This window comes from Chaetodon auriga, chromosome 24, assembly GCF_051107435.1.
Source record: "Chaetodon auriga isolate fChaAug3 chromosome 24, fChaAug3.hap1, whole genome shotgun sequence".
In the NCBI taxonomy this organism is placed as follows: Eukaryota; Metazoa; Chordata; class Actinopteri; order Chaetodontiformes; family Chaetodontidae; genus Chaetodon; species Chaetodon auriga.
This window is the reverse complement of record NC_135097.1, coordinates 10,588,895-10,608,152: the sequence shown is the minus strand read 5'-3', so window position 1 is coordinate 10,608,152 and position 19,258 is coordinate 10,588,895. Positions and strand designations below refer to the sequence as shown.

The following is a 19,258-nucleotide window of genomic DNA, read 5'->3' as shown; positions in this document are numbered from 1 at the left end:
TAAAAGGATAAGTAAGGTCAACTTCGTTTGTTCATTCCAAAGCCTTCTTGCACTAAAAACAAATGACTTCCTTTAAGTCTCTGCAAACACACCAGAAAGAATCAACTGAATTGCCGCAAGATTTTGTGTGTTGCATCAGTAAATTGAGAAGTGAGCAATATTGTCAGTGAAGATGTTAGCTTTGGAGATATTCTCATTTGTTTGTTCATGAGACAGCTATGACAGCGCTCATTCGCAACAGGAACAGGCCTTGAGATTAACATTGCCAGCTCCATGTCGAGCCGAGCTCGTTGTTTTCTCCCTCCTCCCTATCTCCGTCATCCCTTTTCCCCTACTTTTTCTTTTTTCTCCCCGTCTCCATCTTGTCACATTTCTGAAAAACTGGCGGCACAGGCGTGAAATTGATGTGATGAAAAACAACTGGGATATCTCTATGAGCCATTTGCTTTGCCGTTATGGCCACCCTCTCTCTCCTCAGCATGGCTCGAGGCTTTCTGTTGCGATTGGGGGCATACTGCAAATTAGCCAGCAGCTATCTGAGGTTACCAGCCAAGTGCATCGCTGACCTCACTCCCTGCCAAGTTCACCCCTTCTGGAACCAGTTCCACGCTCAGTTTCAGCCCAAACTTTGTTTCAGTGATGTCGGCTTTCTTCGGTTTGCTTGCCGTGTTTACAATTCTCTCAGAAACACGTATGATCCATAATAATCATGTTCTTTGGCACATCTTTAATATTCTTGAGTCAATTGAATTTATAGAGAGGAGGCGGCGCACACTTAATGTTGCTCCTTAATGTAACTCAGAATTGCTTTTACACTGATAAATGGCTGCATATACTCTGAGTAACTATGAAATAATAATAATAAATAGGTGTGCGTCTACGCCATACCTGCTTACATAGAGCATCATCCCAAAGCCTGGCGGTGAGTTTCCTTTTTATTACTGACTTCCCTAACAACCGAGGAAATATAAGGTGCAAGGGCAAATAAGAAAAGTCTCCCCTCAGTTATGTTCATCCTAACATCTCCCTCATGAGCCATGAAATCGGGCTCTGACTTATCCCGGAGCTTCACGTTTACAAGGAGAGATAAGGGCAGTTCAGACCTATTGTTGCAGCCAGCATGACCCTAAACATGAAAGGGCATCTTGGCCATCTCCCATTGTGTGCAGCTACAGTATATATTGAGCTGCATAAACCCGTCCTTTTGTGTGAACTGAAAAGAGAGGGGCCTCTTAATTAAGCCAGCGAGAATGTAAGTGACTTCCTACGTGCATAAATGAATACTCAAGAAAGTAACTGTGTCATCCCGGATGTGGATAAATGAACAAGTTGCTGAATGCAAGCGGCAGTAAGTGGGTTAGCATGTAAATAAATGAATAAGTTAGCAAATTAGTGTTTAAGTGTGTTAGCATGTAAATAAATGAATAAGCGAGTGAATTACAATGCGAGGGAGTTTGCGGGGTGAACAAAGGCGTTAAGGAAGCAAGAGTGTCAGCAGTGCAGGGGAAGTTGTCGCTCTGAAAAAAGCCTTTGAGGACACAGTTGTTCTTGTTGCGGGGCGGCGCAACGACTGCAGCTGGCTCGCGCATGTCATATTTCCTCATGTACAGATGACATGCCAATTACTTCTTAATTACATGCGTCATCTGGACCAAAGTGCCCAATGCCAGCGCTGATTAATCCTGTTTATTGTGGCAGTGATGACAGTCCCGGTGGACACAGAGCACCACAAAACACACAACAAGGGATTATGGGAGGGACTCGGAGAAGGCTGCAGGGGACAGGACAGCCAGGGCAAGCAAGGGTTGACTGACTGAATGACTGCCTCACAGTTGATTTCTACCTCTGATGATCAGATATCATAAAAATAAGTGATAGGAACCATTTTATTTCCAGGAAGTGGAAATGGCTGGAGGCACGACAACATTTGACTGGAAAAAAAACAACAACAACAACAAAAAAAAAAAGCTGATGTTGCCGACTCACGAGGAAAAGCCAACATTATTGCTCAGCACAATCTGCAATATGCTTACACACGCTTTCATGTTGATGGACGGCTGCCAAGTCATTTGAATATCATGTCCAGTTAAAATTCCGATTTTACACACATCAAAACCAATTACTTTCTGTCATCTTCACAACCGCATCTCATTATTTCTTCCAATTTGATATTGCTAACAAGGGGGAGGGTGCATCTGCAACAGAGTTTTATTTCCAAAACGTGATCGTTGTGAGAGGGCAATGAGGTCATGCTAGCAGTGGAAGAATCTGTGTGTGTGTGTGTGTGTGTGTGTGTGTGTGTGTGTGTGTGTGTGTGAAAACCTAGACCTTCCTGTAAATGAATACGTAGCACATGTGTGCCAGATAGTCATCGTAAGCAGGAAAATTTCTGACCGTGACCGGAATATGCAGGGGAGGGGAAGATGGTAACCATTAGATTAACACTGAGATAGTGGACGTGGCGGGACTGGCACTGGGAGGCCTTGGGAGACCTAAGGGGGACAGCGAGGTGGTTTATCTTCAGATGAGTGATGGAACAGCTCCGGAGCATGGTGAGGCGGTTGCTGGCCTCCGATTGGTCTGCCCCTTTGTTTCAGTCCGCACTTCCTGTCCCCAATCACTCCTCCTTGCGCTTCTTTCTTCCCCTCCTTCCATATCTGCCTTGAATTCATTCCCCGTCTTTGTCCACATCTTTCTATCACTCACGGCGGCTCACTCCCTCTTGCTTTTGTTACTCTCTGTCACACTCTCTTTCACCATTAGCTCCATCTCCATCCATCTGCTCCTTTTGTCTCTTTGCGCTTTTTCACGAGGATGCCTTGGCAAAAATGACTATTGACTGTGCCTTCCTCACATCCCTGCTACGCTTTCCTCTTTTTTTCTTCCTTTTTTTTTTTTTTTTCCATCGCTGTGTACTCCAGCAGTACATGCTCCTTTTAGGAGGTGATGTGAAGAGTAGTAGAAATGCACCCTGTAAGGGGAAAAAAAGGTGATGATACAATCAGTTTTATTGTGCCGTAAGGATTTTTTCAGGCTTGTGGTTATACACCCCGTATGCAGGCTGTATGAAAGAATTGCAATTCGCATGCATTTTTTCTCTCTCTCATTCCCCTTTTCCTTCTCTTTTCATTGCTCAAAATAATTAGACTGCAGTCTGGACTCAGGGGTGTAACGTTTCTGCTCACGTTTCCATGATACAAGAGTAAAAGGAGGAAAAAAAAAAAACTGGTTGTGCTGCTCCAGAAATTTCTACCTGTGTGTCACCAAACACACACACACACACACACCTCCACCCCTCCTCCCTCCCCTGACGCTGTTTTAACGTGGAGTTCCACAAGGCACAATGCACTTCAGCTGACCTAATTCTTCCCTGGCGCTCTTCCAGTGCTAAGAGTACATAAGGACTGCGCTGTCAAGGTATTCAGCCCTGCCTCTCTATTATTTTAGAAATCAAGCAACATCTGTTGTGCTCTGGGCCCTCCTCGTGATTCACAGGAGGCTTTTGCAGTTTGCAGAAAGATGCACCTAAACTCGCCTGTAGCCAGCAATGAGATCTCATTAATATATTTTTCACATTGCAGAGTTCATTTTAACTCCTGCTGCTGTTTAGTCTTTTAGTCAAAACATGATTTTTGTTCTTGATCTTTAAACATGCAGCACACGGTCCAAAAGTCATCTTGCAAGCATAAGCAGAGGAAATCACTTTAATGCCTGTGTGTTACCTGATCGCCCTGCTGCACGTCTCATTGCTTTTACAGGCCTTGGCTTTTGACTCAAGTTTAAAGTTTGTGTTAAACTTCAAAAAGTACCTTGCTGGATATTCAGCATGACAACAAGTGCTATTTTCATGTGCCCTTTCAGTAGAAAAAGATTTAACTGCATCTCCTCCACACAAGCGCATCTCATTTCCTCGAGTTGCATTGCTGGGCATGTGGCATCTGTTGGAATTTTACAGCAATTTCAAAGTTTGGGTTTGTAGCATTTTAAGCACGCAGGGAGTGCGCAAGTCTTGTTTATGTATGTGTGTTTGCAGCCCAAACCCTCATGGTCCATAAATTTTAATATTCCTTGTGAGTGCTATACCCAAGCAAAACACAAAGTGCCTCACAAGTCCCTGCCCTGAGCGCTAGTTTAGCACAGTTCTCCACCAAGACGCATTACACACCAGGCCTGTGCTCACAGCTCACCCTCTTTCTGCCACCACTTTTCACATGCATCTTGCATGACTCGCTGGTGATTTTAAACAAGCCCAATAACAGCCCTACAACACGCGGCTCCGAAGGGAGACTCCGGCTCGTGTCGCCATGCGACCGTGATATTATTCATCTGCGGCTGCCGCTTTTCCCCGGCTCCTCCAAAACAGAGCTGGAGCAGGGAAGGGGAGGGTGGAACCGTCCTGTGTTGCGCCCCAGGCTCCTTTTTGTGTTTACCTGCCCCTGCATGGGACTGATGCTATTTTCAGTTCCAAGGCTCAGCCATGGCTAACTGGCCCTAGCCTCTTCATGCCATTTGCCTTAATAATGGGGGCTGGACTCTCTGCGGGGAAAGTAGCCGCCATCCTGAGAGTGGCTAAATGACACAGTGGAGTTCATTGATGGAAAGGATTACACGCTTGCACGCAGGGCGGCAAGGCGACGGGTTCTCTGAAGGGCACTACAAAGAGAGGCGATGTAAAATCTTCACAGGGGGAGAATGCACGAGCTTACTGTATGTCAGAGGGCGAGCGTAGGAATAATTTGTGGCGTCACACTGTTTATCTTGTTGTAATGCATGAGTTAGGAGCCTATGGAGGCCAAGCAGATGTATGGACCTTGTGTGAGGTCTTTCCGTGGCACCGAAGAGTAACAGGTAGAAATTAATAAGATAAATATTTGAAATATTATGCCGTATTAGTTTATTAAAGGACACTTTTAAAGTTGTGTGCTCATATGACACGATGTTAGAACCTTATATTTACACAATGTATCCATTTCCATTTCCTGCAGACAGTTCTGTGTGGTATTCCATCCTATGTTATCGTTGACTGTTGGGAAATGTGATCACTTCCTTCTCTAATAAAGGAAACACAGTATGACTTGTCAAGGAGAAAAAAAAATGACCCAATCACCAAAGACCTGAACGCACAACAAATGACAAAGCGGCAGAACAAAGCATAAGCTGTCTTTTAACGGTCCCGAATAATAAATGAATAGATGCGGCACTCTGTTTTACCTCTGCCCTCAATTAATTCACATGAATCCAGCCACCATGTATTAAAACGGCCAGATGCTAGGATAGATTCTGTTGGGAGCAATGACATGCAACAAAGTGATATGAATCATCCCCCACGCTGTGCAGCAGCGCACTCTCAGAGGGCCAGTGACACAATTTATGGAAAAAGGAAAACAAGACGCAGCCACTTGAGTATGAATGGACTGTCAAAAATGACACTGTTTAAAAAAAAAAAAAAAAACATTGTCAGACTGTGTTAGAATTAAACATGTAACCATAATTTCCACTCCGGGATCAATGCGCTTTCAGCTCTTTAACAGAAATGTTAATATTAGATTCAGTCTGACGCCAGAAATGCAAATGGGAGACTCTGTACCATTAGTCAGGCCAGGTTGAATATTCAAACAAAGATAATTATCTGTGGATTAGCCTCATTTTGGCTTTGAGAGCTCCACTTGTCGGCTAACTCTGAGGAGAAATTGTTTAATCATGAAGACGTTTTGCTTTCTGAGAACTGCCAGCAGCACAACCCGATTGAAGTCTGTAGTTTGTCCGCATCTGGAACCGGGCATGTTCCTATGCGCGTATGGGAAAGTTGTCACATTGCATTATTTTTGAGTTGCGAGCCAAAAGTTAGCAATTAACCAACAGCCGCTTTTAATTAATCGTGGTTTTAATGGTTGCTTTTGAGGTATATTTGTCTGCGAGGTTCCGCTCCGCTGGTGGCGATATTCAAAGCCTTGGAGAGGTTTCAAGAAGTCAAGTCCATCGAATGACAACATGCTCTGCATCAAGGGGTGCAAACAACTTTTCACACTCCACCCTATAGATTGCGTCCCCTCGAGACGTGATATCTATAAGAGCTGTTAAATGCGAGGCCAGTGTGAAAGCAAGACCCAAGGTCATTCTTAGGAACAGAATGATCGCACACGCCGTGATGATGGCCCCCGTAGCTGCCAGCGCTTTGGTCCAAATATCTCCTCTGATGTGGGCTGCTAAATATTAGAAGAGGGACCAAGTGTGCGCACATCCAGGCAAAAATATTCAGGTGCAAGATGAAAAAATATGCATCACTGCAGGGCACAAAGGAGAAAGGTGTGCACACTGTTCGGCTCCAAATAAATAGTTTAATAGAGGATTAAACTTTTTTTCTTAGCTGCTAAACATCACCTGTTTCTCCCACTGTGCCAGCCTGCGACAATCTCTCCATTCTCGCCCATTCATTCGCAGCAACTGAAACAAAAGCTGTGGCATTTCAAAGATTACCTGGATTCGAGCAGGGCTGTAGAACCCGCCTCTCTCTCTCTCTTTTGAAATGATTCCGCTATCTACAAATCTCTACCGCTGCACACATAAATACCCAGCCTTGAGCAAGAGTGTGTTTGTAGCCCCCCACCCCCAAAAAAGAAGAATCAAAGGCCATTCAAGAAAGGAAATCATAACATTATATCTATATTTAGCTTCCGTTGTCTTAATTGGCATGAAGAGTACAATCAGATAAGCCTTTTGACTGTGACTCACATGCTGCTTCAGGAGAGGGAGAAATATCGTTTACTAGCATGTATCTCCTGCCAAGATGTTTTTTTCCAGGCAAATCCGTGTTCATCAAGGTGCTATTACTCAAGCTGTGAAGAATCTATTTGACCAGTAGCGACTGTATCTGCAGTTACCTCCATCTGTTAGACACAATAACACCATGTAGAGATGAGAGGTTATTTTAACGTCACTTTTTCATCACTTGAATCCTGAGTGTTTTATCTCTGCCGCAGTCACCATCGAGCTCCACGTCACTCCCGTGCAGCCCCCTATATTACGGTCTCTGTGGTCCTGGTCCATCTGGGCTCTGTGAGGTCACTGCACACGCCACCTGCTCCGATCAGGTTTCGCCGTGGCTTCTGGGTAGCATCTCTGGGCACGCGTGTAGAGGCAGATGTATAGATTTAGTGGTACAAATGCCCTCAGATACCCATAAGCATAACACAGGCACATGTATTATGTCTTACGGCACACACAGGGCATTCGCTGGCGTGCTCCCACTCAATCTGCACCATCTACATTTGCAGTCCCAGAACTGTTTTACGGGTTTTTGTGTTTAATGAGACTTACTGTATGTGGTTCACTAATTTAGGGAGACAATTGTTCCTGGCACGCTCAGGTGGACTTAACAGGCTTAGCATGTTCCATGGAGTGAGCTTCTTATTACAGAAATGTACTGTCAGACCTTAACTTGGTTATTTCCTGAAAATAATATCGAAGCAGAAACAGTCCTATTTGTTAAAGATCTCGTGCAACAGTGCGGTTTTAGAAGAATTCATAATTTTCCGGCTCAGACAGTCCCTGTGTGACAACAGCTCCTGATCATTTCCATAGAGACTGATGTTTCTGCTAATCAGAGGAAGACAATAGCGTTTCGGATTGAAGAGACCTGCAGTCAGCCCAGGAAGTCTGCCCAACAGAAAAACCACTTTGTTTGAAATGTCCACAGAGCTTTTGTTTTTATTTAACCGAAGCAGTGTTGCCTATACACGTCCTGTTGACACTGTATACATGCTTGATACTGCCACCTGTCCTTTTTACTGCCTCTGAATGGACAAAGAAATACTTTGCGAAAGACTGAATTACCGTCTTTGATACTCTACACGCCAAACACGCACATTTTAGGTGACACTCTTGTCTGGAGTTAACTCAGGAATGGCGCCAACACTGTATACTAATTATCTCGTCAATGAGCAGTAATTGAATTAAACATAAACGAGAGCTTTTTATATCCATTTTCCTGGAGGGTCATTGCGTGACTGCTCTGTTATTTCCTCCATGATATGATCCGTTTGTGCGTGCTGGGATTTCACTACCTTGTGGTTTTTGCGCATTCTTGCAGAGGAATCCCGATAGGTGCGGTGACATCTTTACAGCACCAGCTTTGTCAAAGGTTTGCTGTCACTTTTTAAGGGCGCTAGAAAAGATCAGGAGGCGTCAATCTACCAGAGTCCCGAGGTGCTGCTCAGTCCCATCTGCCTCCTGAAGACCCAGCCGAGGAATTCACGAGGGATGACTGATTATGGGCATTAGAGGGAGCTCACCAAAAAGAACATGGATCCTGATTGTCCATATTATAATCCTGACCTTTCTCTGGTTTAATGATTTAAAAACTACAACCCCGAATTTGCGCATATAGACGAGAGATTTGTGATCATTTGACGTCACGCTGCAAAAAAAATGCCATGATCATTTTATTTTGTTCCTTAAAACATTTTCCAACAAAGCTGAGCTTGAGTTAAAGAATTTAATTTACAATATGTTATAGCTAAGCCCCTGGAATTCACGTGAAGATCAGTCTGTTTGCTTAGTGAAATTCCAGAAACTCGTCCTGTTTGCCTTCAAGCTGAATTTGACTTTTTTTCTTTTTTCTTTTTTTTTTTAATCTTTACAGCCTACTGTTTGCGCATGTAGAGACAGATAGATCATGATATGGTTTTAAGCTGGACATTTTTTGCAGTGCACAGAGAGGATTTTACTATGTGCGCAGCCAGACCCCGCCTGCTCACTGCGCGTCACTGGCGAGTAGTGTGGACGCGGAGTCACTCCCCTGCCTACTTTTAATAGCTTTGTCATGTGATGGAAAGCAGTTGTAAGACAGGTGCCCTCGGTTCATTCTCGGCGAGGGGCAGCAGTTGCCTGTGTGAGAGCGAGTGGGAAGCGTGTGTGGATTTCTTTTTTACTTGACTTCTTTCTTTTTTTTTCTTTTTTTTTTAATTTTTTCTTTTTTTTCTTTTTTTTTTATTTATTTTTTTTATTTTCCGGACCGTCATTCAGTGGCTGGATGGCGTGGGACAGGTGTAACCAGGACTCGGTGTGGAGAGAATTAGAGGTGAGCGCATCTAAAAATCCGACTTCTTTCATCTTCCTAGCCCTCTGGACTTTCTTTTTTTTCCCCTGGAACGATGGACAACAGTGACTATCCGAGACAGCGATTTGCACATAAGCTCTCCTCTGCTCTGCTCTGCTCTGCGCTGCTGCTGGCGCTGGTGGCACGCCGGTGTAGTGCGCGTCTGGACGCAGTTGAGGATGCGGGGGATATACGACACGGGAATATATGACAAGTGGAGGGAATGTGCGGATTCTCCCTTTTCACCCCAGTTTAAGATGTAGTTGCTGTAATGCGTGCAGAAGCTCGGGACCATCGCTTTTCCCATAGGATCTCTGTTCAGACGGAGCGAGCGCTTGCAAGCTAGCGGATATCTTTCCAGCCGCGCTCCGGTGCCGAGAAGGCTTTCATGGCGAAATGACTGAAATGTCTCAAAGTCAGGTATTTCGCTGACGCCACTGACGATAACAGCTCCTTTGATGTGTTGTAGCGCATGGTATTTTCAGAGGCAGGAGCAAAGGTTGCCCACACTGACGGAGCGCTGTCTGGCATTGCGCAGGAGCATCATAATACTAACGGTCCCGGGCACGTCTGTATGCCAACAGCCCGGCCGGAGGAGCGTTGCGTTGCCTGGAGAGCAGCAACGCATCCGGGCAGGCTTGATCATCTTGCATTTGTGCGGTTCATTTGATCTCCTGCGTATTATTTCTGTCCAAGTTATTAGCTCCCATCCGCCCGGTCTTGTTAACGTTGTTCTTTATGGTTAAAGTGCACACGGATAATCAAGCACATCAAAAGGAGGCTCAGTCACCTCCTTTTTCCCTAATTTACCGGCTCCGTCCAGCTTGTTATGGACGTTCAGGTCTACTTGGGTCCAGGCTACTTGTCTGCATGCAGGAGCTGATGCCTCAAAAAGGTTTTCACAGCAACTACATGATGTAACTGCAGTCTGGTTTCATATCTGTGGTTATCTAGGCTGCGTGCTGAGAATATGGGAAAGAACACAGCCTCTACTTCGTAAAAAGTAAGGATCTGTGCTTTCCGAGCGATTTGGGAATTGCTTTTCATTCAGAGGCGCTTCCTGTGCACTTTAATCACCGGAGCAGGCGCGTGCCTTGTCACTTTAGCCAGGCGGGCTTCAGGAGAGCGTCTTCCTCGCTGTTGCGACTGCGATAACGCTTGTCTGTCAGTGTCAATCCAGCAAATGGACGCGTTTTCTTGAATGCTGCCCCTTTCTGCTTGAAATGTACGCACTTAGACTTAATAATATGCAGAATCTTGCTCTTCCAATGAGAGAACTGTCATCCAGTTCCTCAGTCTTCCCTCTAATAATCTTCTCCTAGCAGGTGCTTTTATGTGCGGTGCGTGCGTAAATCACTGGAGCGCTGTGGTGGAGCGCCCCGATCGTCTGTCTGGCGGCGCTATTTCATTAGTTCACCAACAAGTCCATAAGATAATCGCGCATAGGACGTCCAGCCGCTGAATATCCCAACATCTTTACAACATTTTTTTTTCATTCCGTGCCTTGTCACACTGGATCATCGCAGGGGGAAGCCTAAGACGCAGTGAATCTGTCCCCTTCGCTGTTGCGGCTGTAACATAACGGATTTGTCTCATCATAGTCTAAGTCACCGTGTATTCGCGTTGGTGCGAATCCGACGGCAGATGAACTGTGACACCGGTGTCTGGGCGGTTTTTCCTTCTTGGCACAGCATCCGTCTCCCAGCTTTGCCCTGAGCCGAACCCGACTCTCATCCTTCCTCACTCTGCGGGCCAAGTACCTCGCGGCCTCGCCAGGGGATATCTACCATATATCTGCCTCAAGGCAATCCTGTAGCGTTCATACAACGGCTGACGTGTTGTTAACAAAATTAGGAGTGTGTACCCTATTAGACGGTAGACGATGAGCTGTTTACTCAGCTTGGATTTCCATGTGCACGGTCACAACTCTGGTGTCTGTTTTGCCTTTTAACGATCACTGGCTGTAGATCTCAAAGTTTGCGTGGAGCACACAGACAGGTTTGGCTGACTGTTGCTCATTTCAGCTGTTCGTTTCCTGCCTGAGGGGTTGCATACGGAAATGAGAACATTATCCATAATAATGAGGATAATTCTGCTGGGCAAAAGCAATTAATACGTGGAATGGGAATTCTACATATGTCTGCGATTAAAAATGATCTTGCAAGAAGCCGCTAAGCTTTCTAAACTTGTTGCCTCCGCCTTCTTCGCCAGTAAAACACCTTTTCACGTCACCAAGTCCCTGTTCATTTCTAGTCCAGAGCCCCTCACTTGCCGCCAGAGCAGAGCTGCTGATTTGTGTGTGGAGGAAGCGGGAACAGCTGCCACATGCAGTTCGAATTGGCTAGATTACATAAAAGTGGCTGGTGGATCACAACATTTCAACAGGCAGCATTTAGCAGCACGGAGGCCAGCACCAGTGTCAGAGCTCGGGGAGTGATGGTGGGAGGACACGGTGTACTGCAGGGTGGAGAGAGGCAGGGTGGAAACAGGTTGCAGGTTGTTGTGCAAAACCAGCTGATCTGCAGCCTCAGAAGAGATCAAAAGATCTGATAATAATCAATAGAGTCAAGAGTGTGTCACATGAAAGTGGCAGACATACATCAAGTGCTGTACTTAGGCACTGGTTCAAGCAAATATTGCACTCTTTGATAAGATACCTTGCGGGTTCATATTCCGAATGCGAAACATAATCATAAACAAATTGTGATGCAATAATGTAGATTAGGTGATCCCCAGGTCAAAATTCACAAACTACCCAGCAGTATATGTAGCAAAGAAAAAAATAGCTCCACCTTTACCAGCTGCAGCATTGAAGTAATGCATGCATTAATGCATCAATCATTGGAATTCAATAATATAATATACATTTTTCTGAAATCCTGCATAATGAGAAGTTTTACTTTTTATACTGTAAGTATGTTTTGGTGCTAATACTTTTGTGCTTTTACTGAAGTAAAAAAAAAAGGGAGTGCAGGACAGAAAATAACCGAATGAGTGCATTTAGAACTGAATTTGTCACTGAGGTGAGAAGTTTAGGCTTGAACTCTTCATATGTGCTACAAAGGTATGCTTGAAACTTGGCACAAGGAGTTCTGTGTCTGATTTGCGTGTGAAGGGTAAGTGATTTTTTTTTTTCTGTCTGACCATCCTTGTCGTTGTTTTCTGTTTCTCCAGTGTGCTGCCTTGGTTGGTGAAGACCAGCCCCTCTGCCCAGACCTCCCTGAACTCGACCTCTCAGAGCTGGATGTCAGTGACTTAGATGCAGACAGCTTCCTGGGTGGCCTCAAATGGTACAGTGACCAATCAGAGATCATTTCTGCTCAGTATGGCAACGAGGCATCCAATCTCTTTGAGGTAAGAAAAGCTTACTCTCGTTCACAGCATTTTCTATTCATTACCTTCATCAATATCACTGCACGGCAAGTTGCTGTTTCTAAGCGTTATGCTGCCATGGAACGTCTTTGCATCCACAGTGATTTCACTCTCTGCTCTCCCAGGGGTCAGGAGTGAGCTCGAACGATAACGTGCCCTAGCAAACCCAACACACCACCGCACTTTGAATGTGAGCCAAACAAAATGTACAACTGTTACCAGTTTACAAACATGCTTTTACATTGCTCCGAAGTACAAAACGGGAGATAATGTGAAGAATGATAAGCCCAGGAGGACCTTTGTCCCCCTGTTTGGATCCTGGCCGTGACGGTAGGCTCCCTTATCAAAACTCGGACCATTTATTTCTGCCAAGAGTCAGTAAGGCGGCACACATCTGAAAGAACACTGGTAGTAAACTCTGGACATGCTGGCTATATTGCAAAACGCTTCTCAAAGGTTGGAGCGTAAAACTTTAATCTTTGCCCCCCACCACCTCCCCTTTTCTTTCTCTGTGTCTCCTCCTATCCCTCTCTCTCCGCCTGACTCTCTCTTTCTGTTCTCACCCGGTGACAAACGAAGTCCACAGAGGGTGATGATCTGGCCAGGGCCATAAAGCCATCGGTCTTGGGACTGACTTCCAGTCCCCAGTTCATTATAAGCCTTTATCAGTGCCAGAGATAGACAAGAAAGACTGAGATTGGATGCTTTAGCCTCGCCTCAGGAGGAAAAACCCTGTCTGAGGGTACGTGTGTGTGTGCCTATGGCCCTGTCATGTAGTCACGTTTTCAGGTTCTCTGTTTGTGTGTGTGTGTGTGTGCGCGCGCCTCCTCAGTGGTCTTGCAGGCAACAGTTGATAACAGACTAAATTCTTTCCACGTTTGACCTCCTCCCTACCACTGCCACCTTTTCAGAGTCTCTTTATATCACCACACATTCTACCTCCATGGACCACCCCAACACACACACACACACACACACACGGGAAGGGGGGCCTTAAGTACTAGCCGGTGTGACCGTGGCTCCTCTGTCGTCTGAGAGTGATATGGCTTGCAGCCACCGAGTGGCTCTGGGGATGGATAAAAATACCAATGAGAGTGTATGCACGTGCTTGTGTGTGTGTGTGTGTGTGTGTAATTTTAAAACACAATGGAACTTAGCACCCACTGAGGACCCCGATGAGGGAACGAGCTCTGAGCAAGAAGCCATGTGTGACTTCCAATGAGGGAAAGAGCTTGTATTTGTGTGCCTGCACGGGCACATGCTCCTGCACACCAGCGCACGTGCTTGCGTCTACACGCATACTGTACATCGCAGTGAGCGGGTGATGTTTTCACACACTCGACAAGCCAGCACCTATTGTGTTATGCTGAGGGTATGGAAAGGCTTCTAATCAAGCAGTGAAAGCTGGGGTTGCAAACCAAGTAATACATTTCCCTGACCAGGGATTTTTTTTTTTCCATCTTTGGAAAGTTTCAAGTCAACATATGAAGTGCTCAGTTCATCATACGGCAGGGCCCGGCTAATCCTACTTAATCTGACAGGGGAAAGTTTGCCGCTCGGCAAGGATCAGAAAGCTGGGGCTCCAGCTGTACTTCCTGTGCCCCCCTGATTGGCCTCTACACAGGGCAGAGAAGCATCCAATAAAAGGCTGAAGATTAGAGAACATGTTAATTAACGTTAACTGGGCAGATTTAAAGTCTTTAAGTGTATTTGTTGTTTCCTTGCATTTCCCCCTCCTCTCTTAGATATACATACGAGTGACAAATAGGGGGAAAAAAGTGTCTTAGCAAGGTGTTGGGTCCCCATAAGCCACCAGGAGAGGTTCAGTTTTTCCTTGGCAGAGATTTTCAAAGTCTCTGGAGGGATGAACACTAGTCTTCCAAAAGATTTTCCCTCATTTTCATTTTGATGATGCTGGCAGAGAGCGCTTTCCAAAATCTCCCATAGGTGTTTAATTGCGTTGAGATCTGATGACTGCAAAGGCTATAGCACATGATTCACATTATTTTCACACTCATTAAACTAGTCAGTAAGCCCTCTTGCCCTGTGGAGGCAGGCGTGGTCACAGTGGAAGAGACACGTTTCATCCAAATATAAAGGCAATCACTCAGAATAACTTTCTATTGATTTGCCGCGACCCCTCCCTCTGAGGGGACAAGTGGACCCAGAGCACGCCAGGAAAAGGCTTCTCACTTATATGAAAGCATCTGCAATTGTCCTATTTTTCCGTTCATTTACTCCGGTGTTTTTCCTTTAATATGTCACTCATCTATACATACATTGGCTTAACAAATGTGTGTTTTAAGAAAGAGCAGGTAGCAGATTATCAAGGCTGCCTTGAGTAACATGTGTAACAGCTGCGTGCAGCTGTTACACTGAGGCCCCTCTTTTAAAAGTCTCCATCAAATGACATGCTCCCTGGAAGTTTGAACCGGCTTCAATTAGTTCACATAAGTCAACCGTTGAAATGATTTGCAGCTCAGACAGGAAGACAAACACCTACTGTTTTTCTTGCACTGGGGCTTTTATTGAGGTTACAGTTCCATGCGACAGACGGTAGCAAATGAGTAAACAGAGTTTGACGTGGTTATACAGTGCAGTTGGGACCGGAAATGTGCTCTTCATATCAGAGACAGTCTTTTTTTTTATAATTAAGGGGGCAATGAAAGTTGTTTACACTGTGTATATGCGTTGTAAGTGTGCGTATGAATGCGAATATGTCCATGTTTCTATTAGTGTGTGTGTTCTGTTCCGTAAGCAGCATACGGTCCTAGATCACAATCTGTCCCCTGGCTGGCCCTTTGCTCCATTCCCTGCCACTGTCCCAACTGTCCCTGACACGAAATGTGAAGAATGATACACCACAACCCCCCACTTGTAACACACACACATACACACACATACTCACACACATTACAGCTATTGCTCCTGGCACAGTGTGTTTGACACCTCTTCAAAACGGGCCGACCGTGAAAGTCCACAGTCTATTTTGGGCTGCAGTTGTTAAGGGGTGGTTACTCCAATAAGTTCCCGATGTACTGCCAAAGATAACGGCATAGAAGCGTGACCCAATGTCTTCTTAACTGCAGGTCTCCACTTAGATTTCATGTCAAGCCTCCACCGTTTGATTGATGGAAACGCGTCTCATTGGTTTTGCTTTATTTGCATCCTGATTTGGATGGCGCGCTGGGATGCGGCACGTCCACATCACACGTGCGCAGATGAAGGCATTTACTGTTGCTGTGGGGTGAGTCGTGATTATGGTAGAAAATTGGCACTGAGTGTACCTTTCTGACATATTATCACTGCCGTGCCTGCCCTGTTGTGAGATACTCTGATGATAGATGGACAGGTGGGACAAAGGGACAAGGGCAGATAGAGATAAGTAAAACAAAGGGAGGTGCAGAAAAAGACAGAAAAGGCCAATAGCAAAAGGGAAGCGAAGGAGACAAACACATAGACCAGGTGAAGCTTGAACTTCAGGTAATGCAGGTAGTAAAATTAGATGCCGAGGCTTAAAGCATTGCTCAAATATTGTTTCGGGACATGCTGCGAGTGTAAGCACGTGAGCATGCATGTGTGGGCCGCGTCAGCCATTCAAAGTCTGCTTTGCTCCAACGGGATGTGGTGTGCAATGGCACCAGATTTTGCGAGGCATTATGGTGCTTTGTCTCGCATGTTTGTGCATTTTTGGACAGATGCTCAGGCGTTTGCTCTTAAGTAAAGGCAGATTTTATCAATTAGGTCATCTTGAGCAGGCTCTGATAAAACACGCTGTGATGAAATGTTTTCTTCCAGCAGACCTTTCTGCGCTGCAAACACGCCAAAGCGTAGATTAGCCCACGCACTTGTTGGCGCTAGGCGCTTATGTTAGCTGCGCACAAAGTCATAGAGAGGAATTGTCATGCCCACACACCTACCTAAATACACACACACAGAGACAGCAGAGACCCTTATTGTCCCTGTTCCTACTCCCTGCTGAATGCCGGTTGCGTTTATTTTGCAAATTTATGCTGACATTTGAGAGTACACCACCCGCACCAGTTCACCGCTCCAGCAAAGGGTGTGTGAATTATCATATTCCACTGTATAATATGATTTTCTCAAGTGAGTCTTATTAGAATACACCATACTTTCCTCATTGCGATTTCCCCTCAGTTTTTACTGTGCTGATACATTGTTTGCACTGTCTGATAGGAGAAATCCTCCGTCACTGTCGAACTGAAGGCAAACCGCGCTCTCAGACCCGTGGCTATGCTGTTTCAAGATACACAAATGAGAGGGAGCGCAGGCAAGTCAGCGCAGACGAATAGTAGAGAGATGCAGACTTAGGCTGTCCAAGCCTGTGTCATCTTGGAGCGTCTGTCAGATCCACTCCACAACAAGAGCTCTCAACCCGCCGCCCTGCAACACTGTGGGCTCTGCTCTCTGCCATCCCTTCCTTCCTCTGTCTTTTTCGCTCCCAAGGCAAAGCATTTGTTCCTGGCTGATGGGAAGTTGAAGCTGCAGCGGCTAAAGAAATATATTCTGGCCTCCGACAATCGCTTCTGGGAAGGAAAGCTGGAAGGAGGTGGGGAGTGAGGGGGGAAATATAAAAGGATAGGGAGTCGGAGGGGGACATGGCCAAAAAAAAAAAAAATTGCCCTCAGGGAATGTTTGGAAAAAGAGCAAGGGAACATCCTTTGGTCTGGTGGTGGCTGCTTGGCTGCCTGTCTAGCTCTCTCCCTCCCTCACACACACACACACACACACACACACACACACACACACACTCAACTCATGTTCCCAGTGGGCCGCTGCTGCTGATTGAGGCATGGTTTGGTGTTCCTGCCCCAGCTGATCCCCAGCCCCCAGTGGATACCCATCTCTCTCATCACACTGGAGCCACCGATGTGTACGTGTGCATGTGTGTCTCAGTGTAATTGAGACACCCTATACAAAGATCAGATAGTGGTCTTTTCTGGCTAGACACAACACTTTCATCGCTTTCTGTTTTGTGTGTTCGTGTGTGTGACTATTTTTAGTACCTGGGGTAATCTCCACTAAGAGCCTTTCAGGGCTGTTTCACTTAAACCTGGCCAAAACACTAAGCCAATAATCCACCCACCCCCCTCCACCCCCCCCAGACTCATACTCTCACACACACACACAGCAACATGTTGCGACGATGCCATGCGATAGGACCAACCTTCCCTGTATTATTTAATAGTGAACACTTTGGAGAGGGTAAGGCATGAACAGTGGAGTGCTTGCATTCTTTTATGCTGTCCATCTTATGCAACAAAAAGAGACGGGGGGGGGGGGAGTGCAAGACGGTGTTTGCATAGAGATAAAATGAATTGATCAAAGAGTGACAGGTACAAAGGAAAGAGTGAAAGTGGTAGCCAGTAGTGAGAAAACAGTATGAATAACAGACAAAAAGGGGAAACCTCGACAGAGAGAGAGAGGGAAGAGGATGGAGAGAGGCCTTCAATCGGTGAGTGCCGTGATTCATGCTGAAGCGCTATCAGTCTTGGGCGATAGGCTGCTTCCCCTCTCCAGGAAAGGCCAATCGATCTCAGGTGTGTGTGTATGTATGTATTTCGGTGCCAGCGTGCCCAGCAGTGACAGTAGCCTTGGCCAGCCCTTCTGCTGTGGTAGTTCGCCATACTCTGTCAATCTTTTTGTGTTTGGACCACAGCCCGAAGAGAAGTTTGTTGATTCTCGGCAATAACTCATTCGGTTTTTCGCGATGAATCCAAAAACAAGTGCAGTTATGAGAGGAGCTGGCAGGTATTTAGGAGCTTGATGCCAGACTGAAAAGAAGTGTTTCAATGCCATGTGGGATTGAAGCTTTTCAGGGTGACATCTTTGACCACGCCCAGCATCACTGGTGGGTGTAGTTTGGTGTGGTCAGAGGTGTGTTCTGCTGCACCTGTAGCCCATAGAGTGCATCAATACGTTACTGCAGCAAGGTGAGAAGTTAAGCAGCTGGATGTCAGCAAAGACAAGATCAGCTGGTGTAAAGTGGTGTAACTCCTAAACTTAGCTCTGATTAGCTCTGTCTTTAGTGTGCAGTGCATTAGGTACATCTGAGTATGTGTTTTTGTGTGATTAATTTCTCAATTTAGGTATTTTGATTTGCACACATCTTTGGCCATGTGCACGGCGGTCTTGTACTGTACATGCGAAAAAACACTTTTTCCCTATTGCTTTTTTTTTTTTTTCAGAGCTTTGTCATCCATGCAGGAAAAAACCTCCCCCCTCTAAATAAGCTTTATGATGTGCACTGCATGCTTATAGCTCCAGCTTATTTCCCCCCTGAAGCATTTAAGTCTGCACAGGCCTCAAATAGTTCAAGAGGCTCTCCGAGACTCTGCTGATGCATGAGTGACTGGATGCTTGGATGACTCACTTGCTGCCCAATCAGTAGCTCCTGAGCCTAAACTGAAAGCAGAAGCTTTTACAGACATTTGGCTGCCGCAGATAGAAAAAATGTTCCTTCCACTGTACTTTTTGTAAAACAAAACTTGCTTGTACGACTCTACTATTTGGTACAGAATACGACTAGAAGAGAAGTCCCTCTCAAGGAAATGTCAGATAGATATGGACATACTCTTGCAAGTCTCAAGTACTTGCATTTAAACTTGATTCTTTGGCGTAAGCACAGTAAGGTAAGCATGATTTTATCAGGTGAATTGTAATATACGTGTGTTATGAAAATGTGAAGCGGTGTATCCGGCATAAATCTGCTGCATTCATCCGCCATGACAGTGCTGTTGAACTCAGGAGGTCGACAGCTCTAAAATC

General features: G+C 45.6%; 1 protein-coding gene across 11 annotated transcripts in view; it reads left to right on the top strand.

The window, feature by feature from the left end:
• ppargc1a (peroxisome proliferator-activated receptor gamma, coactivator 1 alpha) overlaps positions 1-19,258 on the top strand; it is a 248,124-nt gene that overhangs the window by 202,751 nt on the left and 26,115 nt on the right. For 4 of the 11 annotated variants that reach the window (XM_076724433.1, XM_076724427.1, XM_076724432.1 and 1 more), the window contains exon 2: positions 12,272-12,451. In XM_076724433.1, the coding sequence (XP_076580548.1) occupies positions 12,272-12,451 (180 nt within the window). Of the gene's footprint in view, positions 1-8,809; positions 9,080-9,374; positions 9,518-12,271; positions 12,452-19,258 lie in introns of those variants that run through there. The other 7 variants (XM_076724434.1, XM_076724429.1, XM_076724435.1 and 4 more) reach the window with 5 other exon arrangements.